This window comes from Panthera tigris, chromosome B3 (genome assembly GCF_018350195.1).
Source record: "Panthera tigris isolate Pti1 chromosome B3, P.tigris_Pti1_mat1.1, whole genome shotgun sequence".
NCBI classification, from domain to species: domain Eukaryota; kingdom Metazoa; phylum Chordata; class Mammalia; order Carnivora; family Felidae; genus Panthera; species Panthera tigris.
Window position 1 is genome coordinate 52,578,292 of NC_056665.1, and position 25,664 is coordinate 52,603,955.

The window sequence follows — 25,664 nt, forward strand, 5'->3', positions numbered from 1 at the left end:
TCCTCCTTTTTAAAGTTAGGAGCATAGCATCTTCAAAACTCTCTTTCTCTGGCCTTTGCTGCTTCTGTCACATCTTTCTCTGAATCTGACCACACTTCCTCCCTCTCATAAGGACCATTGTGGTTATAGTGGGCCCTTCTACCTCTAATCCAAGATCATGTCCTCATCTCCAGATCCTCAATTTAATGACACCTACAAAATCTCTTTTGTCATGTAAAGTAACATAGTCATAAGTTCTGAGAATTAGGATGTGGACATTTTGGGGGGCCATTATTTTGACTACCACAGTACAAATTAGTGCAAATACTAATTTCACGTTCAAAATGGAGGTATGAAAATTAACTGAAGTGCTTTAGATCTTGAAGTTTTAACTGGAGAAAAGTTACATTATATAGATAATCTTGTTTACAAAATGCTTGGCTCATATATGTTTTGATAGTTTGAGACTTAGGGAAATTTTGTCTGAAATAGTTTTAAGTGTCATGCAGTGTCCATAATTTATAATATAAAATCAACATTGTTGATTGGATCTTCTAAAACTGACTCACAAATTTTGCTTAGTGCAGTCTTACTCATATTTGGAAATGTACTTGAGAACTTAAAGAAAATAATACTGGTCACAAAGTTGTCCTGCAAAAGAAGTTTCAGTAAGTTGAAGTTAATTAAAAATTATTGAAGATTGTCTCTTGGTCAAGAGACTATCAAATAAGTTGTCTGTTTTGAAAACAAGATAAGTGAAAAGTAGATTTAAAAAAAATTGATAAGTTTGCTGCCATTAAAGCCAGGAAAATAAAATAATATTCTTTTGGGATAAATAAATTTAAATTTAAAATAACGTGAATTTTAATGTACCTACTTTTCAGTAGTTTTCAACCACCTTAATGTTCTAGAAAAAAATTAACCATTTAAAAAATACATAAAAACATGTGTGTGAAGTTTTGCTTTTATCTCAGGCTCTAATATGGCTCATCAAGACACTTTTTTTTTTTTTTAAGTAATCTCTACACCTAATGTGGGGCATGAACTCATGACCCCAAGATCAAGAGATGGTTGCACGCTTTTCTGACTGAGCCAGTCAGACACCTCATGACACTATTGAATGCTGTATTTAAAATTCTGATATTTGATTCATTTTGAATTTTTTTGCATTGATTTTGATTTAAAAATCATTTAAGATATTATTTATCTTGATTATTGAGTTTTTGGCACCCCCTCTTAAATTTTGTATCCAGGGTGAGTATTTTCACTCACTTTATCCTAATTCTGGTCCTATCTTCTGCGTAAAATGGGTTCCTTTGTTGGAGGTGGGGTAGGATCCTGTAGTGTTAAATAAGGTATTTGTTAAGGCCATTAGTTATAGTGCCAGGAGAAGAGTTGTTTGCAGGCAAGGCAAATCCTTAGCTGGAATGGGTATCCCTACCAGGGGATTACAGCCTTGGCTGCATGTCAGAAGCACCTGAGGAGCTTATAAAATGCCTGATGCTCAGATTGTACCCTAGACCAATACATCAATCTCTGTGCGTGGGACCTAAGTATCAATGGTTGTTGAAGTTCCTCAGGTGATTCAGTGTGCAGCCAAGGCTGAGAACTGTTGGTTTACATCAGTATTTATTAAACTTCAGCATGTACACAAATCATCTAGAGATTGTACATGAGATTAAAATGCAGATATATTCACTTCAGAGCCTGAGAGTTGCATTTATAAAAAGCTTCTGGATGCTGCTATCGTTGCTGGTCCATTGACCACACTTGAGTAGCAAAGATTCATAGTGTATTAGAGATATTCCCGTGTTTTAACCTCACCACCTGTAGGCATCCAGATTTCAATGAACAAACCCAGCCGACTGTTAACACCACTTGCAGGTGTCTGAGCTAACACTTTTAAATACTGAATCTTGGGTGAAGGTACTTGTAACAATAAATTAAGCCCTACCCAACCACCACGTATCTTGTCCTCCTTGGTCTAATAACCCTAGAATCTGTTCCCATACATGGTTTCTGGAATCCTGCTGACAAGAAAGATCCTACAGCTCCAGAGTATGTGCTGTTTTCCCAGAGCCAATCTTGTATAAATGCCCCTCGGCTAAGCTGGGATCTAACCCCTCTTAGTGGCCTGGAGGTGGTAAGAAGTAATAGAGGTGATTGATACTAAGGAGATTGGGCAGTTCCTTGTGAGGTAACTGCTTCAGGTGAAGTTACTGAAAGGTTTTTATGCAAGAGAAGCCTGATTGGAAGAAGGGAAAAGGGAATGTTTTTTTTCAGCACAAGGGTTTTGGAGTTGGGGGTCCAAAGTTAGGCTTCCTGTGTTAGTTCGAACATCCTCATCTCAAGGCAGAGTCTCACTTCTCAGCCATTGCCCTTATCTTCTAACTGGCAGAATTGTACTTTTATTTTTTTAAGTTTTTAAAAATGTATTTATTTTGAGAGAACAAGCAGGGGAGGGGCAGAAAGGGGGGGGATGGAGGATCAGAAGCAGGTTCCGTGCTGATAGCAGAGAGCCTGTTGTGGGGCTTGAACTCACAAACTGAGATCATGATCTGAGCCAAAGTTGGACACTGAACCGACTGAGCCATTCAGGCGCTCCTAATTTTTAAAAATATTTATTTATTTATTTATTTATTTCGAGAGAGAGACTGAGAGAGAGCAGGGGAGGAGCAGAGAGAGAGAAAGGGAGAGGGAGAGTATCCCATGCAGTCTCCATGCCTAGTGTGGGGCCAGACATGGGGCTTGATTCAGTGACCCTGGGATCATGACCTGAGTCAAAATCGAGAGTCAGATGCTCAACCTACTGAGCCACCCAGGTGCCCCCAGACTTTAAATGGTATTGCAGATCTGCCAACCATACACATGGGCATTGGGCCAGACCCTCAGCCATGTCCGTCTTGAAGCTTTAAGATAGCAAAATGAGACATGTTGAAAGAACTAGATGCCTTGAAGTTAAGCACTATTTAGGTAAACACTATAGATTTTTCTAATTGGTTTGTTAATGTTAAACATGAGAATAAGATTGAATATAGAAGTTTGAAATATTTCTTTGAATGTATGAATTGCCATTGCCAGTAAGTGAATATTTAGAGGATCCCTCAATGTCTGAGATGCTATATCATGTTGACAGATTCATGCATTGTTGATCATTAACATTTTGTGTTTTTGTTTACAGAAACTTATTGGAGAAGTGTTTAATATTGTGAGCCAACAGTCTACTGCTCGACCTGGCTGTATTATTGAACTCGATGCAATAACCAACCAAGTAAAAACATGCTTGTGAATTGGGGATATTAATATACTTCATCCCAGAATGCTTTATTTGCATCTATTTCATTCTCAGAATAATTTTCTTGTTTAGTACTAAATGTAGCCAGCTTCTCTTGATTTCCATAATGAAAATCTAATGATTTAGGAATTACTCTCCAGTTGAATTGTACCTGTAGCCCTATTTCCTATTTAAAGGTCATTTGATTGAGTGAGGGAAACCATGAAGGAAAATACAGTACAGCTGCATAGGAGCTTGGTTAGTGGTTTTTTTTTTATATTATTACTCATTTCAGCTCAGTTGATAGTTTCAGCTTTAGAGTGTTTGCCTTGTTAGGCTGAATGTTAGATATTTTGTATCCAGTAGAATGCAGATGAAAGTATACATGTACTTTCTAATCACAGTCTTTTGTGTAGTCACTGTTCTTCCCAGCTACTATCTAGGAAAGAGGGAGAACCCTTCTCCCTACAGCCACTTTGTAAATTCCTTTCTAGCCCTTAGGATATTTGTTTCTTCAGGATCATGTTGATGGACTAAGGGATAGAACTAATGTATTCATTCTAAATAGGAAAAAAAAAAAAAGATTTTTTTGGTGAGGAAGTTAGCAATATTTTCAAACAAGGAAATGAGGAATGAGCTAATCATATTTAAAAATAAATATAGTTATGTTGTTATTTTTTCCATGATGCCTTGCATATTCTGTTGGGGAAAATGTAATAATTTCCAGCAATGAAGAGAAACTATCATGTCAGCTCTTGGCAACAGAAATGTGGCTGCCAGACTCAAATTACTAATGCTTTCAAGGAGGTCCTTAACCTGTGATTTCCTTTTTCTCTCCTCCATAGAGGTATAGGAGAAGAGTGGATTGTCTTCATTCCCATAAAGGTCTTAATTTTTAAAGGACTGGGTGTTAAAGTCATCTCCCACTTTAGCTCCTTCTCTTCGGGGGCCACTCTCACTTAGCATTATGGTTTTTACTTCATACCTGTTCAAGATTTTTTCTCCTCTAGTTGTGGTTATCTTTAACACAATGGCTGGTAAACAGCAAGCACTGATAAATGGCTTAGGCTTATAAATTACAAAGTTTAAAACTCATTCTAGGTGTGGGCCCAACGTGCTGTATGATTTTTATATCCATGAAGACGTCACCCTTCCCTTTTCATTTATTTTTTTTTTCCTTTGGGGCGGTTACCTTTTGTTTTAATTATAAATGTGAAGGAATTTTTGGTTTCTAGCTGGAGAGAGATAAAAATACTATATAACTTTCCTAAAAATTCTGTGGGTCAGTCTAACCTTACAGTTCTTTTATTTCTGTGTACTTTGCAAAGAGGTTGATTTCCTTTATTCTGTAAGATTTAGCCCACAAGGAAGATTCATTCCTTCCTTGAAATCTGTGGGGTAGCCATCCAATTATCTTGACACACTTCCATAATAAGATTTTGTTTGTATTTAGTCTTTCCTTGAATTTCAGCTCACTTTTGTGATTATAAGGAGCCATTTGTGATTATTTTTATCTTTTTTTCTGTATTGTTCAAAACCACGTTTAGCATAGCAGTAGCAGCTCACAGTGATGTGTCATCCCTCCTTTTAGAAATCCTAGTTACCTACATGTAGCTACATTAATCCAGAGATGTGTCACTCAGCTGCCTGTTATAGGGCCCCTCATAATTCCCTCTAGACAGACTGGGAATGCTTTGAGGATTTATTTGGGTTCTCAAGTGGAATTAGGAAAACCAAGTAAATCCTGTACCAGTTACCTTATTACATAGTCAGCATAGCCTTCTCCAGCCAGTCACGAACCTGATATTTTTGAGTTCCCAATTGTATAGATCACTTATGGTTGTGTGTGTGTGTGTATGTGTGTATTCAGAAGCAGATCTGTTCATTTCTTTTTATTATTATTCAATTCTGCTATGGGCTGTAGCATCTTTTAAAGCAATTTTCTCTGCCCAGGTGATTTAATGATTTTTTTCCTGTTGCTTTTTCCTTTCTAATTCATCAGTTAATAAAGAATAGAAATTGTTAGATTTATTTCTTATACATTAGTGTTCTTAGGAGATGAGGGGTGGAAGATAGGGAATTTCAATGATAAAACTTCATTTTTTTTTCATATTTGTAGTGTGGCTCAAATACACAGTTGCTTCATGTGTTTCAAGAAGACTTCATTATAGGATACAAACCACATAAGGAAGATATGGAGAAAAAGGAAACAGAAATATTTTTTCAGCCATCACAAGGTACTTTTAAAAAATAGTCTTGACTTTGATACCTTAATATTAAAAAAAATCTCCAAATTTATATTGAGGGTGGATCTTTATATCAAAAGTCATCACTCATAATTTTTAGTAAATAATACCATGTGATTCTGTAAAAATTGCTTGTTTGTGAAGAAGGCATGTGAGTGAAAATTACATTTTTTTTTAAATTTTTTTTTTTAACGTTTATTTATTTTTGAGACAGAGACAGAGCATGAACGGGGGAGGGTCGGAGAGAGGGAGACACAGAGTCTGAAACAGGCTCCAGGCTCTGAGCTGTCAGCACAGAGCCCGACGCGGGGCTTGAACCCACAGACCGTGAGATCATGACCTGAGCCAAAGTCAGATGCTTAACCGACCAAGCCGCTCAGGCGCCCCGAAAATTACATTTTTAAAGATAGTTTCATTGATGACCTAGATTTTGCCAAGAAAATGTTAGTTATGAAACCTAGTTTAACTGTTTTAAAAAGTAATTTTAATTGTTCAATTCTACAAGTAAATTGTTTTGATTGGTAGTAAGTTCCCTGTGGTGTCTTAAGCAAACCATTTAATTTTAGTGTATTTTTTTTTAATTTTTTAATGTTTGTTTATTTTTGAGAGAGAGAAAGACACAGAGTATGAGCAGGGGAGGGGCAGAGAGAGAGGGAGACACAGAATCTGAAGCAGACTCCAGGCTCTCATCTGTCAGCATACAGGCTGATGCAGGGCTCAAACTCACAAATGGTGAGATCACGACCTGAGCCAAATTTGGACCCTTAACCGACTGAGCCACCCAGGAGCCCCTTAGTGTAAGTTTTTAAAAGTCCCCAATAAATTGCTAGAGACCATTGATGAATATAGAATGTAAGACATTGTTTTGTATGCTGGATCAGGAACCTCAGATACACTGGGAATTAAAGGTACCACCTCATAATTTCCCCCTCTGATGTGTTGTATTTGTTTTTGTGTTTCAGAAGAAAGTAGTTTTCCATAAGAGCTTTCAGGAATAGACCCCATATGATGTTAGTTGAAACTTTATTATTTAGCTTAAAATGTTTCTTTTAAAAGTCAGAACTTTGTAATTATAAAACAGTCATGTTCTCTTTGAATGTAGAACGTATTTGAACATAGAACAAATAGAATGCTTTCTTTTTGAAAGAAGGAAAGACATATTCTACTTTAAGAATGCATTTTATATGATGAACATTCTTTTAGTTTACAAAAGGTTTCCAGATGTTTTATCTCATTTGGTTATAGATTGTAAGTATCTAAATGGACATATTTAATTTTCTTGGTATAGCTTGTATCACAGAAGTATATATAGATATTTCAGTACAGTATTTCTACCAAATTTATACAGTTAAGTGCCTTTTCTTTAGTGAAAAATAAGAAAGAATGAATTTTTATCTTCTATGAGGCTTACCTTAAACATATCTTCACTGCTTACTAGTAATTTTTTTCCTCTTATGTATTTTGCTTTTTATTTGAATACTTTTCTTCTTGATAAAGTTATTAGTTGTCACATTGTTTTATTTCACTCTCACTAGGGTGTAAAATTACTGCTTTATAGATTTAAAACGTGCTTTTCCATAGTATTTCACCTTTACAAAGATTTAAACTCTTTTATATGCTTTCCAACAGACCTAGGTACTGTTTATCATTCTACTTCTAACAAGAAATTCATGCCAGTCTACTAGAAAATGCTTATAGGAAGTATTTTATTATAATATTTTTAATTGAAAGACTTAAATTTAAAAATATTTTATTTCCCTCTTTTGACATTTCTTTATGTCATTGCAAAATTATGCCAAAGGATTTCCCAATGCCTTTCTTGGTTTTCCTTTAGATGTTGTACAAAATTTCTTTGACATTCTTCTTGATTTTGAAGCTATTTTCTTAAAAGACTTAATAGGTAGACTTTCTTTTTTTCCTGCCCCTACCTTATTTTGTACTTTCTAAGTTTTAATTAAAATTTAATTTCTTTTAATTAAGAAAAATGCCTATTACAGACAAAAGTAGAGTGCATAGTCTAAAGATTTTAAGATTTTGTTGCACTTGCTTTACCTATCCTATTTTCTTTTCCTTTTTTCCTGAATATTTTATTTTATTGTATTTTTATAAGTTTTATTTATTTGTTTTGAGAGAGAGCGAGAGAGCACACAGGAGAGGAGGGGTGGGGAGAGATGGAGAGAGAGGATCCCTAGCAGGCTCCCTGCTGTCAGTGCAGAGCCCACCATGGGGCTTGAACTCAGAAACCGTGACATCATGACCTGAGCCGAAATCAAGAGTTGGATACTTGGACTGAGCCACCCAGGTGCCCCTTGAAACATTTTAAAACAAACCTAGTCATCATATTGTTTCACTCCTGTGTACTTCCATATGCATTTCTAAAAATGACCTTCTTACATGAGTGCTTTTATCACATTGATAAATAACAAAATTCCTCAGAATTGTGTAATACCTAGCCCATGTTAACTTGATTCAGTTGTCTCAAAAATGTCAAAATTTATTTTTTAATTTGTTTGGATCTGTATCCAAACAAAGTTCACACATTGTATTTCATTTTTGAGAGTATTTTAAACTAACGTGGGGCGCCTGGGTGGCTCAGTTGGTTAAGCGGCCGACTTCAGCCCAGGTCATGATCTCGCGGTCCATGAGTTTGAGCCCCGCGTCGGGCTCTGTGCTGATGGCTCAGAGCCTGGAGCCTGTTTCAGATTCTGTGTCTCCCTCTCTCTCTGCTCCTCCCCTGTTCATGCTCTGTCTCTGTCTCAAAAATAAATAAACGTTAAAAAAAAAAATTTTTTTAAATAAATAAATAAATAAATAAATAAATAAATAAACTAACGTGACCCCGCCCCCATTTATACTCTCATTATGCCACTTGATGTAGAGAAAGTTATTTTATAGCAATTTCTCTAAGTAGTTACTTGCGGTGTCATTCAAACTTTCTCCTGTAAAGTACAAATTACCTCTGTAGATTTGATTAGATCCAGGTTCAACTTCCTAGGTGAAGCTGTGTCCTTTATAGAAGGACATAAGAAAGAACATCACTTAGGAAGTCTCATTTTTAGTGATGCTAAGATGCAGAAGATTCATATAATAGGTGATTCCAGTGTAATATTTGCCAGCAATCTGCTATATCATGGTTTCTTTTTCTTTTTTTTTAATTTCTTTTTACATTTATTTATTTTTGAGAGACAAAGTGAGACAGAGCCCAAGTGGGGGAGGGGTAGAGACAGAAGGAGACACAGACTCCTAAGCAGGCTCCAGGCTCTGAGCAAGCATTCAGCACAGAGCCTGACATGGGGCTCGAACCCACGAACTGCGAGATCATGACCTGAGTCGAAGTCGGTCACCCAACCGACTGAGCCACCCAGGTGTCCCTCTTTTTCTTTTTAAAAAATGTTTATTTATTTATTTTAAGAGAGAGTGCCTGAACGAGCAGGGGAGGGGCAGGCAGTGAGAGAAGGAGAAGTCTCCCAAGCATGCACTGTGCTCTCAATGCAGAGCCCAATGCAGGGCTCAATCCCATGAACTGTGAGATCATGTCCTGAGCCAAAAGCAAAAGTGGGACATTCAGACAACTGAGCCACCCAGACACCCTGTCTACTATATCATGGTTTCTTCCATTAATGTTTTTTACTCCATTATTTCATTAAGGATTGAAAAGTTATGTTTTCCTAATCTTACCAGTTTTCATTTATTATCTGGAAAGTATTTGTAAAGAAAAGCTTTCCCTTATCAACTGAAGCTATTTGGTTACTTTGAAATACAGAGTTATTTTTAGGAAATGTAGGGTAAGTATTTAGCTCCTTCCCTTTAATTGGCAATTTCAGAGGAAGGAGTTTGTGCCCAAGTTATCAGCAGGTATTACTGATGAATATGATGTTGTTTGGTTCAAGTTGGTCCAAGTTTGTCCTGAGTCCTTTTGACACAATCTCATTGTTCTTGCTAGTTTACTTTCTTTCAGGCACCATAAGTCATCCTAAGCTCAGGTTACAGATATCCTTTGAAAAAATGGAGTCATCCCTCCAAACTGTTCTTTTTAATGAGGTGTGGTATTTAGAGACCACAATTAGACCTCTAGCAGTGCTCATTGAGTTGTCATTGAATGTCAATGAGTTGTCATTATGGATTTTCTTTCCTTTTTATTTTATTTTAGAGAGAGAGAGAGAGAGAGAGAGAGAGGGAGAAAGGGAGAGAATCTTAGCCAGGCTCTGTGCTTAGTGTGAAGCCCGACACAGGGCTCTGTCCCACAACCCTGGGATCATGACCTGAGCTAAAATCAAGAGTCAGATGCTCAACTGACTGAGCCACCCAGGCGCCCTGGGTTTTCATTTTTAAAGACAGTTTTTGCTCAATATCACTCATAAGCAAGGAAATGCAAATCAAAACCATAATATCACCTCACACCTGTCAAAATGGCTAAAATCTAAAATACAAGAAATAACAAGTGTTGGCAAGGTTGTGGAGAAAAAGGAACCCTCATGCATTGTTAGTAGGAATGTAAACTGGCACAGCCACTGTGGAAAAGTATGAAAGTTCCTCAAAAAATTAAAAACAGAGCTAGCCTATGATGCAATAATCATACTACTGAGTATTTACAGAAAGAATATGAAAACACTGATTCAAAAGGATATATGCACCCCTATGTTTATCGCAACATTTATAATAGCCAAAATATGGAAGCAGCCCAGATGTCCATTGATAGATGAGTGGATAAAGAAGATGTGGTATGTGTATGTATGTATATACACACATACATACACACATACATACACACACACAATAGAATATTTTTCAGTCATGAAAAAGAATGAAATCTTGCTATTTCCAGCAATATGGTTGGCACTAGGGAGTATGGTGCTAAGTGAAATAAGCCAGTGAGAGAAAGACAAATAACATGTGATTTCACTCATAACTGGAATTTAAGAAACAAACTAACAAAGGGAAGAAAAGAGACAAACCAAAAAACAAACTCTTATCTATAGAAAATAGATGGTTACTAGAGAGGAGGTAGGTGGGAGGATTGGTGAAATAGGTAAAAGGATTAAGAGTATGCTTATTTTGATGAGCACGGAGTATATATAGCGTTGTTGAATCAGTATATTGTATGCCTGAAACTAATGTAATGTTAATATTATATGTTAACTACATTAGAAGAAAAAATATAAAAAGTTTTTGCTCTGTGTAGATCTCATTTTCGTATATGAAAAATAAAATTGTCAACAGGGAAAATTACTTCCACAATGCCTTATCATAAAAAAATGCATGAAATTTCTAAACAGTCTTTTCTATATCACCACTACTGCCCCTCCCCATGACTTTTAATTTTTTTAATGCTATTTTCATATAGGAAAATCAAGATAAATGTTACTTCAATTTTCCAAATAAGGAGTTAATGCCCCAGTTACTGTGAGGGGCATCGAGTGAAGCTGACTATGCTCTTGCATACTCTCTTCCCCTTTTGCTCTATGTCTTTCTTCTTTTCTCTCTCTCCTTCCCTCCCTCTCTCTGCCTCCCTCTCTCTGCCTCCCTCTCTCTGCCTCCCTCTCTCCCCCTGTTTCTCTTCCTTCCATTCCTTTTGTTTTTTCTTGCCCTTCCTTTCCTTTTTCTCTTATGTGCCCTTTCTTTCTCTTTTGGTATTTTTATAAACTCATGGTTTTCTCTATAGTCAATATGTTCTAATAAATTGCATTCACTTATTCTTTGATGCTCAAATTGTCCATCTTTGACCAATAGGTATACCTTCATATTGGCTTTTGTGTACTTTTGACATAGCCTCATTAGTCTTTGACAGCTACCTAACTTTTGACATAAAAATGAAATATAATTGCTCCTAAATATCCATTCTGCCATCTTCTTCCTAACTTGTATATATATCAAGAGATGTTTTTTAAAAGTATCTTTCTTTTAACCCAATAGAAAAACAACTTAAATAAACTTTTCCTTTGAACAATAGGATATCGTCCACCACCGTTTTCAGAAAAGTTCTTTCTAGTAGTAATTGAAAAGGACAGCAATAATTACTCTATTCTCCATATGTGGCACCTTCATCTTAAATCTGTACAGGCATGTTTAGGTAAGTAATTGTATTATATTTGTATGCAGAGATGATATGAAGTGAATTCATTTTACTGAATGTTTTAGGTTGATTAATCCTTTAAAATGAAGATCCAATGAGCTATAAATTGAGTTGCTGGATTGAAGTATGGATATGCCAAGATTTTAATTACAAGATCATACATAATTGATGAAACAGGTTAATATAAAAACAAACCAGTCATGGGTGTGTTAGACATCTATTAAAAAAGTTTGATCAATTTGTTTTTTTCAGTTAATATTTATTGAATTGTTCTAGGTACTGTTCTAGATACTGTTTCTATAAATCTGTTTTTACCAAAGAATTAATATTGTGCTTTTCTGTGGATTAATACACACTGCACACACAGTATACATTAGCTTTAGCATCACTCTGAGAAGCAGATTTTCCGTTTATAAAAACATGATGGAACATCTGAAGCTCATAAGTAGAACTGTGTAGAATGTTAAGAAATCCAACAATACATTATTTTAGCCATGGTTTTGCTGTACACATTCATGTTAATTTCATAGCATATTAGAAAATCTGTAGTATGAAGCAAAGAAATTGATCATGGATCTTTCTTTTACAACAAACTTTTACTTTTTGAGAGATCATTGTTAAAATGAACTGCACAGATAGCCATACCAAACTGTAGCTGCTTTAAACTGGTTAACTCAGAATACTTAAGAGTTTTCAAAAGACTTTATTTTTTCTGGTGGTTTTATTATTCAGCTGATTTTATACACATTAAACATTTAAAATACAAGTCAACTAATATATATTTTTTCATTCCCTTTGTAATTCACATTATCATATAACTGTAAATAGCTGTTCTAACTGGGCCATGAACTAGTGTTAGAAAAGCCAAATGATTTGATAGAAACTTTACTTGTGCCCAGTTGAGCCTAATCATTTTGAGGCAGCAGGAATCCAAAAGTTCTTTCAAAAGAAAGTTCTGAAGTTAATTCTTGGTGTTACGTATTGTTTCGCAAAAATGGAAGAATAGAGTGATCTTAAACCAACTTGTCAGGAAGAGAATTTTTAACACAATGGAGTTGGACACAGAACCAGGAATAGTTCTGAAGAGATTAATAGAGGTAGTAACCGATCCTTGTGGTAGGACGGGAAGAATGTGATACCTTCTGTCCCCACTGCTTATGAGGGAAGTGTTCCCACTGCTATTCCCCTAAAGCCAGGGCTAGTATAGAGTTGCTTGCTTACTCTGTTTCTAATAGTAGTAGAAGGTCACAAATAAGAAGATTACAGTAGAGGCAAACAAATAATATGCTCCCTTCAACTATGACAGGAAGCATCTTCTATCTTTTTGGTTCTAACGTTCACAAGAGATTTAATATAGTATATATTGTCATTCATGGCTTATACTTGAATATATCAGTGTGTTGAAAATCCTGGCAGAGAATGAAATTATGGGCTTTAAATTTAGATGGGGAAAGAACAGGTTGACTACCTTTCAAGTGCCAGGCACTGAGATAGATAAATACTTTATATGTGTGAGATAGATATTATCTCCAGTGTACTAATGGAATAATATTAAGTAACTTGACCAAGTCCCATGTCTAGTTTATCATAGGACCAAGTTTCAAAATCAGGTTTTCTGGCTCTACAGCCTTTGTTTTTTTTTCTTGCTCTTATTTTCTTTCTTAGCATGAGATATACATTAGAAAATTGCCTGGTTTACAGGAAGAGGAATAATATAGTTCAACCTTATTTTGCAGATGAGAAAATAACCAGAGATGGTCAGGTGCCTTGTGTGAGGAAACATATCTAGTTAGTGGTAGAGCTAGGAGTAGTGCTTTTTTTCTGCTGAATACTGATGCAAGTTTGTAGTCTCATTCTCTTTTATGGACAATGTTTTTATATTTCTCATCTAGTGGTCTGCCATTCTAAAGTAGATGGATACATTTGCCATCCACCAGAAGCAAAAGGGGATTACTTACCATCTCTTATTAATCTACAATTAATATACAAAGCAAGCATCATCCTTGCCCTTGATAAAGTCATAGTCTAATTGGAGTAGACAGGCACACAAATAAATAAATGCAATTCAGAGTGTCCCTCCCATGTATCAGAAGCACAGATAACTGAATCTGCTTAGAGATTTATATTCCATTCTAATGTAAAAGCTGGAAACTCTTGGGAAGAAGATCAAGGTCAATATATCTTACAAAGCTAGTCAACTAATAATGTCTTAAAATTGCTTAGAACTTTATTTTTTGTGTTTGTTTCTGAAATCATCTTGTTGCAACACTTGGTAGTCAAGAGGCTGGTGTTTTAGTGTCTTCTTTGCTCCTAGCTAATTATATGGCTTTGGGAAAGTCATTATGCTCTCCAAACCTAAGTTCTTTCATCTACTATGTGAGGTAATACCTTGTTATTTCTCAAAGTTTGATTCATGATGCTATGTTTCAGAAACACCTGGGATGCTTATTAATACAGATTTTTGTGGTCTACCCCAAAACAACTGAATCATTCTTTGTGTGGTGAGGCCCAGGAATCTGCAAGTTAATAAGTTCCACCTCAAGCTTTTGATATTTTTTAAAGGTTGAAAACATTGGACTAGATAACTTGAGGTTTTTTTCTAGCTTTTACATGTGATTAAGTCTGTCTGTGTGATGGAGTTGGTGATAGTAAAATAGTTAAAAATCTGTCAGGGTAACTGAGCAAAAGTCTAAAAATTGGCCTTGTCTCCAAAGCACTTTAAAAAAAAACCATGTTTCTTAAATGATAACAACGTATTATTCTAGCTAATGTATATAGTGATGATAGTAATATATTTCATAATTTATTTTCAAAGCTAAAGCTTCAGAAGGTATTTCATCAGAGAGTCTACTTTCAGTCCCTGGACAGAAGAATGTAGACTCTTCTCCAGAAACATCTCCTAGTGTGAGCCCCATGCCACATTCTGCATCAATTGCCAATCTTCAAACTGCTAGTAAACTTATTCTGAGTTCTAGACTGGTATATAGCCAACCTCTTGATCTCCCAGAAGGGGTTGAAGTAATAAGAGCAACACCTTCAGCAGGTAAGGTAACTTTAAGACTGGGTATTCACAGCTCAGAGTGGTCTTCAGTCGTGAAATGCACAAACCCTTCTGAAATATGTGCTATGGTGACAATTGTAATTTTCTGGTAATGACAAATATGTTTAGAAATATGTCTTTATTAGAAAGTTTTCTGTGATGAAGATAATCGGCCTGACAGAAAATGATGTAAATATTTTAATGTGAAGTTTCTTGCCTGCACTATGATTTCCTATAAGTAGGAATGGTATGATAGTACAGTTGTAAAGAACATATGTATTCATTTGCAGATAATCAAAACTTTTTTTTTAATTAAGCCTTTTCATTCATGTTGTGCTAATCATGTGTCACTTCTATTAAATAAGTTTGAAGAGGAATTGGCAGATACTTTGGGGAAAAAATGTAGGATATGAGATTATAGTTTGGCTAGCCTAGAATGATACTGAATTTAACAAGGTGGATAACACAATTTGGAGGGCAGGTATATTTAAAATGATCTGTCACTTGTAGAACCATAATTGAAGAGTTCCTAGAATAGTATTTTTTGGGAACTAAAATTGGAGGGTCAAGCCTATTCCAGTTACTGGTGAATGATTTTGAATATGAGGGTTCTTTTATTCATAAAATAGGTTTGAATTCAGAGTTAGAAAGATGACATTAATGGTTTACTCTGGGCTTTTGTGGCTGGTGCAGATATGGGCCAGTTTTTGAATTTTCCACAGTATTTGGAAAGTTTGGGATGTACTCAGAATAAGTTTATTGGAATTGATAAAAATAAATTCTGTTTTGTAGGGGGTTTATAAAATGCTTTTAAATGTGTTAATTGGCAGTAACACTCCAAGGGAAGTAGTAACATGACTCCTACTGTTTAGATGGAACAGGCTCAGATGTTTAAGTGGCTTTCTCACTGTGCAAAGGTATTGATAGACCAGAACTTGAATCCAGGTCTTCTGAACCCAGTCCTTATCACTGTTACTCCTTAGGTTATAGTTGACAGTGGATGTGTGGTGTTAGCCTTCAGCAGTCAGGAATAAATATGAGGATTCTGGTTCACTGTTAAGAGAATATGAATTAACCCTGGTAAAAATGGTGAGATCTAGCAGTCTGTTTAGCTGTCTGAAAACATTTTGATGGTAGGGGTAGATTGAGGGTCTGGATTATTCGAGGGCAGATTAGGGACATTTGAATGGGAAATTGTAATGACTACTTAAGAATCCACGTGGAGAAAGACAGATACCATATGTTTTCACTCTTATGTGGATCCTCGGAAACTTAACAGAAGACCATGGGGGAGGGGAAGGAAAAAAAAGCTAGAGAGGGAGGGAGCCAAACCATAAGAGACTCTTAAAAACTGAGAACAAACTGAGGGTTGATGGTGGGGGGGAGGGAAGAGAGGGTGAGTGATGGGTATTGAGGAGGGCACCTGTTGGGATGAGCACTGGGTGTTGTATGGAAACCATTTGACAATAAATTTCATATTTAAAAAAAAATCTATGATGAAAGGGGAAGCTGGGTGGCTCAGTTGGTTAAGCTTCTGACTTCAGCTCAGATCATGATCTCATGGTTCGTGAGTTCAAGCCCTGCGTCGGGCTCTGTGATCACAGCTTAGAGCCTGGAGCCTGCTTTGGATTCTGTCTGTCTGTCTCTCTCTCGCTCTCTGCCCCTCCCCTGCTCTCTCTCTCTCTCTCTCGAGAATAAAATAAACATTAAAAAAATTGAAAAAAAAAATCTATGATGAAAATGATTAAAAATGGAGACTGAATTCCAGTGAAGGCATATATAAATTATAGCAGATAACAGATTTAGTGATTAAGGATTGACTTGTTTTATTGTTTGAATTTTATTTTAATGGAATATTCACCTCATTTAAACATAATTACCTAAAAACTAATTGATGATTATTGCATATTTTTGTTTCACCACTGGACTCTTTAAGCTTCATATAGATACTTTAGCCAGTGGACATTTAGTGTAAATTCCTAGTTAAGGGGAGTTTGCAGAATTATGAAGAAGCTTATAGTGGCTTTGGATTTATCACATTCTAGAACTTGATTGTTAGCATTTTATTTTATGGTTCTATTGTCATGACTATCTGATTTTTCTTTTTTAAGGCCATCTGAGTTCTTCTTCAATTTATCCAGTATGCCTCGCACCTTATTTAGTGGTTACAACTTGTTCTGACAATAAAGTACGCTTCTGGAAGTGTAGTATGGAAACCAGCCTGCAATGTAAAATTGATGAGAAGGAAGCTTACCATTGGAGGAGATGGCCCTTGATGAATGATGAAGGAGAAGATAATAGCAGTACAGTGAGCATTGTGGGAAGACCAGTTGCTGTTAGCTGTTCATACACAGGTCGCCTTGCTGTGGCTTACAAACAGCCTATCCACCACAATGGTTTTGTTTCTAAAGAATTTTCCATGCATGTTTGCATCTTTGAATGTGAATCTACAGGAGGATCAGAATGGGTTTTAGAACAAACAATTCATCTTGATGATTTGGTCAAGGTTGGGAGTGTACTTGATTCAAGGGTCAGTGTTGACAGTAACCTATTTGTGTACAGCAAATCAGATGCACTTTTGAGCAAGGATAGATACCTTATTCCGAATATCAAACATTTAGTACATTTGGATTGGGTATCAAAAGAAGATGGCTCCCACATTCTCACAGTGGGTGTTGGCGCTAATATCTTCATGTATGGGCGGCTTTCAGGAATTGTGACTGAGCAGACCAATAGTAAGGATGGAGTAGCTGTCATTACTTTACCACTAGGTGGTAGTATCAAGCAAGGAGTTAGGTCAAGGTGGGTTCTTCTTAGATCTATAGACTTAGTGTCTTCTGTGGATGGTACACCTTCACTGCCTGTTTCTCTCTCCTGGGTGAGAGATGGGATATTGGTGGTAGGAATGGATTGTGAAATGCACGTATATGCACAGTGGAAGCATGCTGTCAAATTTGGAGACATTGAAGCTGATAGTCCCTATGCAGAAGAGACAGTAACACAAGATCATTCTGCCTTTAAATCTAATATGTTGTCAAGAAAAAGCATCGTTGAAGGAACAGCTGTTGCTGATGATGTTTTTTGTTCACCAACTGTAGTTCAAGATGGTGGCTTATTTGAGGCTGCACATGTACTTTCACCTACTCTCCCACAGTATCATCCAACTCAGCTGTTAGAATTGATGGATTTAGGGAAAGTTAGAAGGGCTAAAGCTATTCTCTCTCATTTAGTAAAATGTATTGCAGGTGAAGTTGCAATAGTTAGAGATGCTGATGCTGGAGAAGGAACTAAGCGACATCTTTCCCGAACCATTAGCGTTAGTGGCAGTACAGCAAAGGATACAGTCACCATAGGAAAGGATGGTACTCGAGATTATACTGAGATAGATTCTATTCCTCCACTACCATTATATGCACTGCTTGCTGCAGATCAAGATACAACCTACAGAATTTCAGAAGAAAGTACAAAAATACCACAGGGCTATGAAGATCCTACCAAAAGCGAACCAGAAGATCAGTATTCAGAGCTGTTCCAAATCCAGGATATAACAACAGATGATATAGATTTAGAGCCAGAAAAGAGAGAAAACAAATCAAAAGTAATAAATCTTTCTCAATATGGACCTGCTTACTTTGGCCAAGAACATGCTAGGGTACTTTCAAGTCACCTTATGCACTCAAGTCTACCAGGCCTTACCCGTTTGGAGCAGATGTTCCTTGTAGCTTTGGCTGATACAGTGGCTACCACCAGTACCGAGCTTGATGAAAACAGAGATAAGAGTTATTCAGGTAAAAATTCCCACTAAAATTTATTAAGTTATGAATAGAACCATTTATATAATTTATATAGTGACTCACGTATTAAATTGCAGTCTTTTTATAACCTTGCAGTGAAAAGACTTCTCTAGCTAACAGTTACTGTTAAATAATATGATTAGTTGTAAAAGAAAAGACAGTTGGGGTAGGCTGTGACTTGCACATGATTTCATGAATTTTGATGTCTTTGTGTGTGTTCTTGTATGAGTTTTTACTCTGAAAGTTTTGTGTGATTTTAGATATATGTAGTCTTTTGTTTTTTCAAACATATTGACTCCTGTGACTTATTTTAATTTTTATTTACTTTTAATAATAATAATGGACCATTTGTTAGTTTTACTCTTGAACCATGAGACTTATAGGGACCATGAACTCAACCGTTTCTAGGTATAAATATTTTTTTACAATTACCTAATTTCTCCAAAAAGTCTCTTGAGAAGGAGGTTTTATACATTTTACTATAATGTGTGTCTTGATTAATTTGCTCTAAACCAGAACATTTTTGGCTGTCTCCTGAAACTAGATTCCATTCTCTTTTATGCAGATAGTTGAATTATAAATGATGGCATTTGTGTTGATTATAAATGATGGCATTAGCAAAGGAAACCGAAAATTATTGATCATTCATTCATTCAGTAAATATTGTGGAGGAGTGAACAATGGCTATGTGCCAGGCACTTTATGTACTTTATCATACTTAATTATCACAACAATCTTCTGGTAGGTAGCTATTATTATACTAAATTTTGTAGATGAAAACACTGATCCTTAGGGAGATGAAGTGACATATGAGATCACACAGGTAGTAAGTGGCAGAACTGGGGTTCATATGTGGATAAATCATTGCCTCCCAGCCTGTACCCTTACTCTTTCACAAGATTTCTAAATTTGACGGTAAAAGACTGTTCCTCAGAGCTACCTGGAATATCTCTCTTCATATAGGTTTATATACTTAAATCTCCAAAGTTTTCTCTTCGTAGATTAGAATAACTAGAGACCTTAGGTTTTTCTATGACCTATTTTCTAAATGTGTTAATTTTAAAAATTCTGATTATTATGATAAATTGTGTGCAATAGAGCAAGCTTCTCCCCAGAATAGCCTTAAGCCTTTTTTGAAAATTTAATATACATCAGAATTTTTACTCTGGGATATTAAGAAGATAAATATACCACAATCCATGAAAAACAGTTTAAACTTTCGGATACAAAACAATATGATTGGCTAGGCAGTGTAAAAATGGCTCTTCCTGGTTACAGTGGACTTTCATGAGGTAGATAAGGCAGGAATTAATGTCTCCATTTCACAGGTGGGGAAGTGAAGCTCAGAGTTTAAATATGTTGCACATCTCAGTGAATAGATTCTAAGTAAATGGATTCTTTTAAATGCAATTAGAGGCATTCCTGACTCTTTTCTTTTCTTTCACACCCCATATCCAGTCTCCTGACAAATGCTACTGGTTCTTTCATATCCAGAATTCAGTCATTTCTCACCACCTCTCCTGTTAACACTCTGGTCCAGGTCACTGTCACCTCTTGCCTGGTTATTGATGGTCTCCTAAACTGCCTCAGTCTTGTCACCTCAGTCTCTTCTCACATAGGATCCAGTGATTAATCACATTTAATCTCTCTGGTGCTCAACATACATGAGTGGCTTGCTATCTCACTTTAGACTAAAAGCCAGAGATCCCTGTGTGACCTGTGTTCATTTTCATTCTACTACATTGGCCTCCTTGCCAATGTACAAAGTACACTACGCACATTCCTGTCTCAAGGTCTTTGCACATATTGTTTCCTCTGTGTAGAATGCTCTTTTTCCAAATTTATGCCTGGCTCATTCCCTTACCTCATCAGATTTCTGCTGAAACATCATCTTCTTGGAAAGTTCTTCCCTGGCTATACTTGATAAAATAGAACCTTCTTACTCCAGTACTCTCTGTCAAACCTATTTTTTATCTCTCTATAGCATTAACTTTCCACCAGATACTTTTTGTTTGTTGTTTCTGTGTCCTAAAATATAAGCACTATAAGAGGAAGGATTTCCTCTTACTCACTGCCAAATCCCCAGCACCTAAACTATGACTCACCTGTAGTAGATGCTTGATTTGTTGAATGAATGAATGAATGAATGAATGAATGAATGAGTGAGTGAATGAATATAACTAATGGGAAGTAGAGCTGGAACTTGAACTTTGAGAATTTAAAACATTTTATTTTCTTCTAGAAAATATTATTTGATTCAACATTCTTAGCACTTTCTAAGTGGCAGTTACTGGGCTGGGTGCTGTTAATAGTTTTGCATTGCTTTTTCCCAACAGTGGCTATAGTTTGATTAAGCTCACCATACTTTCATACCTTCATGCAACTTGTAAATAAGAGTAAGTTTGTGGAATTAGGTTAAGATTCAGCCTTAACTCTGGAAAACTAGCCTAGAGAATCAAATTTCAAATCTTTCATGGTACTATATTTCAGTTGAGCTAACCAAACTAGAAGATACTGCCTAATTAATGATAATAACGATAATAATGATATCATTTTAGATATGTAATTCCTATTTTTTAAATCTCACCTAGGAAATGCTTTTTAAAATTATACTTAGCTTACTATAGTTAATGTATTCTTTATTGGATTTCAAGATTTCATTTATTATGAATAGCTATAATGACTATTATTGCCTGTACTAATAGACAATTATGTTTTCTCCAGTCATTTTTCATTTGGGAGTTTTAGCCTTTACACATTTTTTTTTTGTAAAGATACATGTTCTATATATACTATATATATATATATATATATATATATATATATATATATATATATATACTTAAGTGTTCACAAAGGGATACACTCAAACATACATTTTGTATATATTATTACTGAATTTAATGTTTATTTCCTAATTTTTTTATTGGTTTGTTACCTATTTCCTTAAATATATTTTCTGCTTACTTTATAGGAAGAGACACATTAGATGAGTGTGGTTTGAGATACTTATTAGCTATGCGTTTGCACACATGCCTTTTGACATCACTGCCTCCTTTATACCGAGTACAGCTACTTCATCAAGGTATTTAACTCATTGTCTGAACCTTTGTGCAACTTTTATTTCATATTGAAATGAAATACTTGGATTTATATTTGTGTATAAGAATTAGCTAAATCATTATATGCATATTTATCATTAGCCTTAAGATCTTCTTGTCACATAGTACCCACTTAACCACTTTAATGTGCATCTTTTAGCTCTGTTCCATGACTTTTCTATTTCAGTTTCTCAGCTTTTACTCGCTGAAGTCGTAGTAGCCTAGGAGTAAACCTGATAAGCTTGAGGCCATAACCCAAAGTCGCCCTGAATTTCTGTGACATCTGATGTCTTTTCTTTAAAAAATATGTAAATTTTTCCCTGTGTTTTTTATGTTTATCTTAGTATAAGCATTTTAAGTCCTGTACTCACAAGTAAAGCTGATGTTCCAAGAATATCTGCCATCTAGAGATGCAGTAGCTTTGCATACTTGTAGCACATTGCCACACCCCCTGATTTGAGATGTAAGGATTTCTACCAGCTGCCTAATTTACAGATTGAAAAATGAAACTTTTTATAAAGTGACCCGCCTAGGATAGAAGGCTATTTGTGAATAGAGTTGGAATTAGAATCCCAGCCCAGTGCATTTTTCATTAGGCTATGTTTCTTTTTAAACCAGCATCCTGGACACAGTCTCATAATTAATGCTTTAGTATTGAAGGAATTAGAATATCAGACTTTATAGTTTGTTGTTCTTGGCCATAACACTTACCCTTTACCCTCATAAATGTTCTTTGAAAATTTGATTTTAAATAGCTGTCTAATATTCTGTCATGTCTCTAAACTGTGTTTCATCTATTCAGTCCTTTATTTTTGAAACAAATATTGCTGATTTTCTTTTCTATTTGAATTATCGCTGTAATGAATGACCTTAAAACCTTGCATATAAATATTTATGTGTATATCTGATTATTTCCTCATGTTACTTTTCCATCATGGAGTTACAGTATTAGAGGGCTTCAAAATTCTTAACTCTTTTTTTTTTTTTAAAGGTAGTTGTTTTTATTTTTAATGTTTGGGTTGACAGTTTACAGTATTGCCAGGCTAGTTTTCTAAACTCTGAACATAACTATATCTTAGTATCTTTTATTCAAATATAATTAATATACCATCTTAATTTCAGGTGTACAATATAATGATTCATCAATTCTGTACAATTTTCAGTGCTCATCAAGATAAGTGTTTCACCTGTTCCCCCACCCACCTCCCCTCTGGCAGCCACCAGTTTGTTCTCTGTACTGAAGAGTAAAATTTCATAACTCTTGATAAGTATTGCCACAGACAGAAACTGTACTCATTTACATTCCAAGAGGCGATGTTTGATGATTTCAATAACACATTTTTAACACTTGATATTATCATTTTAAACAATCTGTGCCATTTGGATAGGTTTAAAAAATGTTAACTCAAAGGTCTTTTAAATTTTCATTTTAAATGATAGTCAAATAGTACTGAATCACTTAATAACAATTATGTACTTTCCTAGGGAGATCTAACACACCTCTAATTTCTAAAGCTTTGCTAAATTCCATTTTCTCTTTGACACAGTTAAAATATTGGAGATAAGTGACTGGTGTTACAGGTGATGATCTTTGGGAATAGGTCTCAGGGAAAAGTTAAGTAGCCAGTCTATAGATAGAAAGGCTAAGAAGAACAAGGAAAAACTGCAAAGAATAGCCTGCTATTTAAACCAAAACCAAAAAAACTGCCTGTTTGTTCCTCTGTTTTTTTTCTTCTTAATATCTTTTTTTTTTTTTTTTTTTTTTTTTTTTTTTTTTTTTTTTTTAGTATTAAGATATGTGGCAGGTCACTTTAATCTCTGTAGTTACGATTTTTTAATCTATAAATTAGGGGGCTGATATAAATCCTTGTATCTCAAATCAGGGGGTGTGGCAGTGTGTTACAAGTATGCAAATCTTCTGGATTACTGTATGGCACATATTCCTGAAACATCAGCTTTACTTGTGAGTATATGACTTATAACACAGTGCTTATATTAAAACAAACATAAATAGTTAGGCTTCCAAATATATTCACTGCTCTTTTAATCTTGCTTTCCAAACCTAATTTCCCCTGACATACATATGTTTTTTTGTTGTTTTCTCTTAATCATACCAAAAATTGAACTAATTAAATTTCATTTAAGGGTATAGAATGTAACATATTTTATATTATTCTTTATATTATAAATTTGCTGTTATCAAAAGTATACTGTATGCATTGCTATGTAATAATAACTTTTAAAGCAAAGTTTGAGTTATTTGATATAGTGATTATTTCTTAAATCAGGCAAAGATTTAAATGAGAAAATTAATCTTCCTTTTAGGTTCTGAAAAACTACAAATTGGTGTTTCTTAAATTTTGACAATTTTCCCCTAAATTTATGGTGACAAGGTTTGTTGCATTGATTTTTGTGATGTGATTTCAAACACAGTTGTATATAAATGTTAGTAATGGGAAATTTAAGAGTTAAGATTATTATTCAAAATGGTCATAATAGTTTTCTCTTTTTTTTGAGAGAGAGCGAGCAAGTGTGTGTGTGTGTGTGTGTGTGTGTGTGTGTGTGTGTGTGTGCGCGCGCGCGCGCGCGCGCGGCGGGGAGAGAGGCAGAGGGAGAGGGAGAGGAGAATCTTAAGCAGGCTTCATGCTTAGCGTGGAGCCTGACATGAGGCTCCATCCCATGACCCTGGGACCATGACCTGAGCTGAAGTCAAGAGTCAGATGCTTAACCGACTGAACTACCCAGGTACCCCAGTTTTTGCCTTTATACTTTCTAAAGGAACTGTTGTGAAACCGTAAGGTTTAGAAAAACTATATTGTAAGTCTATATAGTAGTTGTTAATGAAAAAATTATATGTAGTAATGTCTATGGTCTAATAGCATGGAGAAGCCTGTGTTGTGACTGTCATTGACCTCAGACATGTCTTTGTTTCAAAAACTGGTCCATATAGATGGCTACTTGGACCAGTTTAGGCTTGCTCCTAGGCTCCTGTGGGTTCTTCTGGGCTTTCTCACTTACCTGTCACCACTCTGTGTCATTTCCCTCATGCTTCCTCTTCACCTGCTCTAAGTGGAATAAAGTGTTATCAATAGTTAAACTATTGATAAACTTCCTTGTACTTCCAAGTGTGATGGTGTCACTAAACCCATTTTGTTGCCTCTAATACAGCCTAGAGCTCTGTCATTCTTCTACCAGGGTGGAACAAATTTGCCATATACCATCAGTATTTGGCAGCTTTAACTACTTTTAACTGAGGTGCTGAAGGCAGAGGAATGTGTCTCCTGACTGTTGTTCCCTTGAACTCTCTTGAAGGTTAGAGTTTACTATAAAACGATACTTAGTTCCTTGGCCAGAGGGATGAATGGGGCAGTTTTCAGTATTCAATACTAAAATTCATATTATGGTCTACAAGCAAGTGGCATTGTGAAAAAACACCCAGAGACACAGGGCCAAGATATTTTATTTTGACCAAAGCTTTCACTGTTGATAAATTTGGTGTGTGTGTGTGTGTGTGTGTGTGTGTGTGTGTGTGTATAAATGACTCAGTGTTCAAATATCTTTCCAGTGATCACGTTTTGGTGTCTCTAGTTTTGCAGAGAAAAAAAGCAAATACTTTGGAAAAAAGATGGATATTTTAGTTTTGTGTATCCTGCCATTGATCTTGTATTTAGAAGCTTAGAGTGTAAAGTCCTGAATGATAAAAGACTTCCTTTCACCCATTTTTTTTGCTTGAAAATTCTTCTCCAGGATGAGTGAATACAGGACTATGTGAAAAATTGTTTTTGTTATTTTTGGATATAGTTCTGAAGGTTATTATTTTGCATTTCTAATTTAGGTGTGTCTACCTGCCATTTTGCCTGGGCTTTTCATTCTGAGGCTGAGGAAGAACTAATTAATATGATTCCGGCAATTCAGAGAGGGGACCCTCAGTGGTCTGAGCTAAGAGCTATGGGAATAGGTTGGTGGGTCAGGAATATTAACACTCTTCGAAGATGCATTGAAAAGGTAACTTTACTTCATTGGATGTTGAAATTAAAAAAAAAATCTTAAAGGATAAAAGATATCATGTTCCAGAAAATCTGTAGTGGGGAATTAGTTTGTACATCTTGAGATCTTAAAAATTTCTTAAATAAAAAGTTTTGGAGATTCCAAAAACT

At 35.5% G+C, this 25,664-nt stretch overlaps 1 protein-coding gene across 3 annotated transcripts in view; it reads left to right on the forward strand.

Annotated features, from left to right (window-relative positions):
• DMXL2 (Dmx like 2) overlaps window positions 1-25,664 on the forward strand; it is a 152,286-nt gene that overhangs the window by 89,176 nt on the left and 37,446 nt on the right. For all 3 annotated transcript variants that reach the window (XM_042988851.1, XM_042988852.1, XM_042988853.1), the window contains 7 exons: window positions 3,161-3,250; window positions 5,373-5,490; window positions 11,450-11,569; window positions 14,388-14,615; window positions 16,724-18,400; window positions 21,381-21,491; window positions 25,343-25,512. In XM_042988851.1, the coding sequence (XP_042844785.1) occupies window positions 3,161-3,250; window positions 5,373-5,490; window positions 11,450-11,569; window positions 14,388-14,615; window positions 16,724-18,400; window positions 21,381-21,491; window positions 25,343-25,512 (2,514 nt within the window). The remainder of the gene's footprint in view (window positions 1-3,160; window positions 3,251-5,372; window positions 5,491-11,449; window positions 11,570-14,387; window positions 14,616-16,723; window positions 18,401-21,380; window positions 21,492-25,342; window positions 25,513-25,664) is intronic.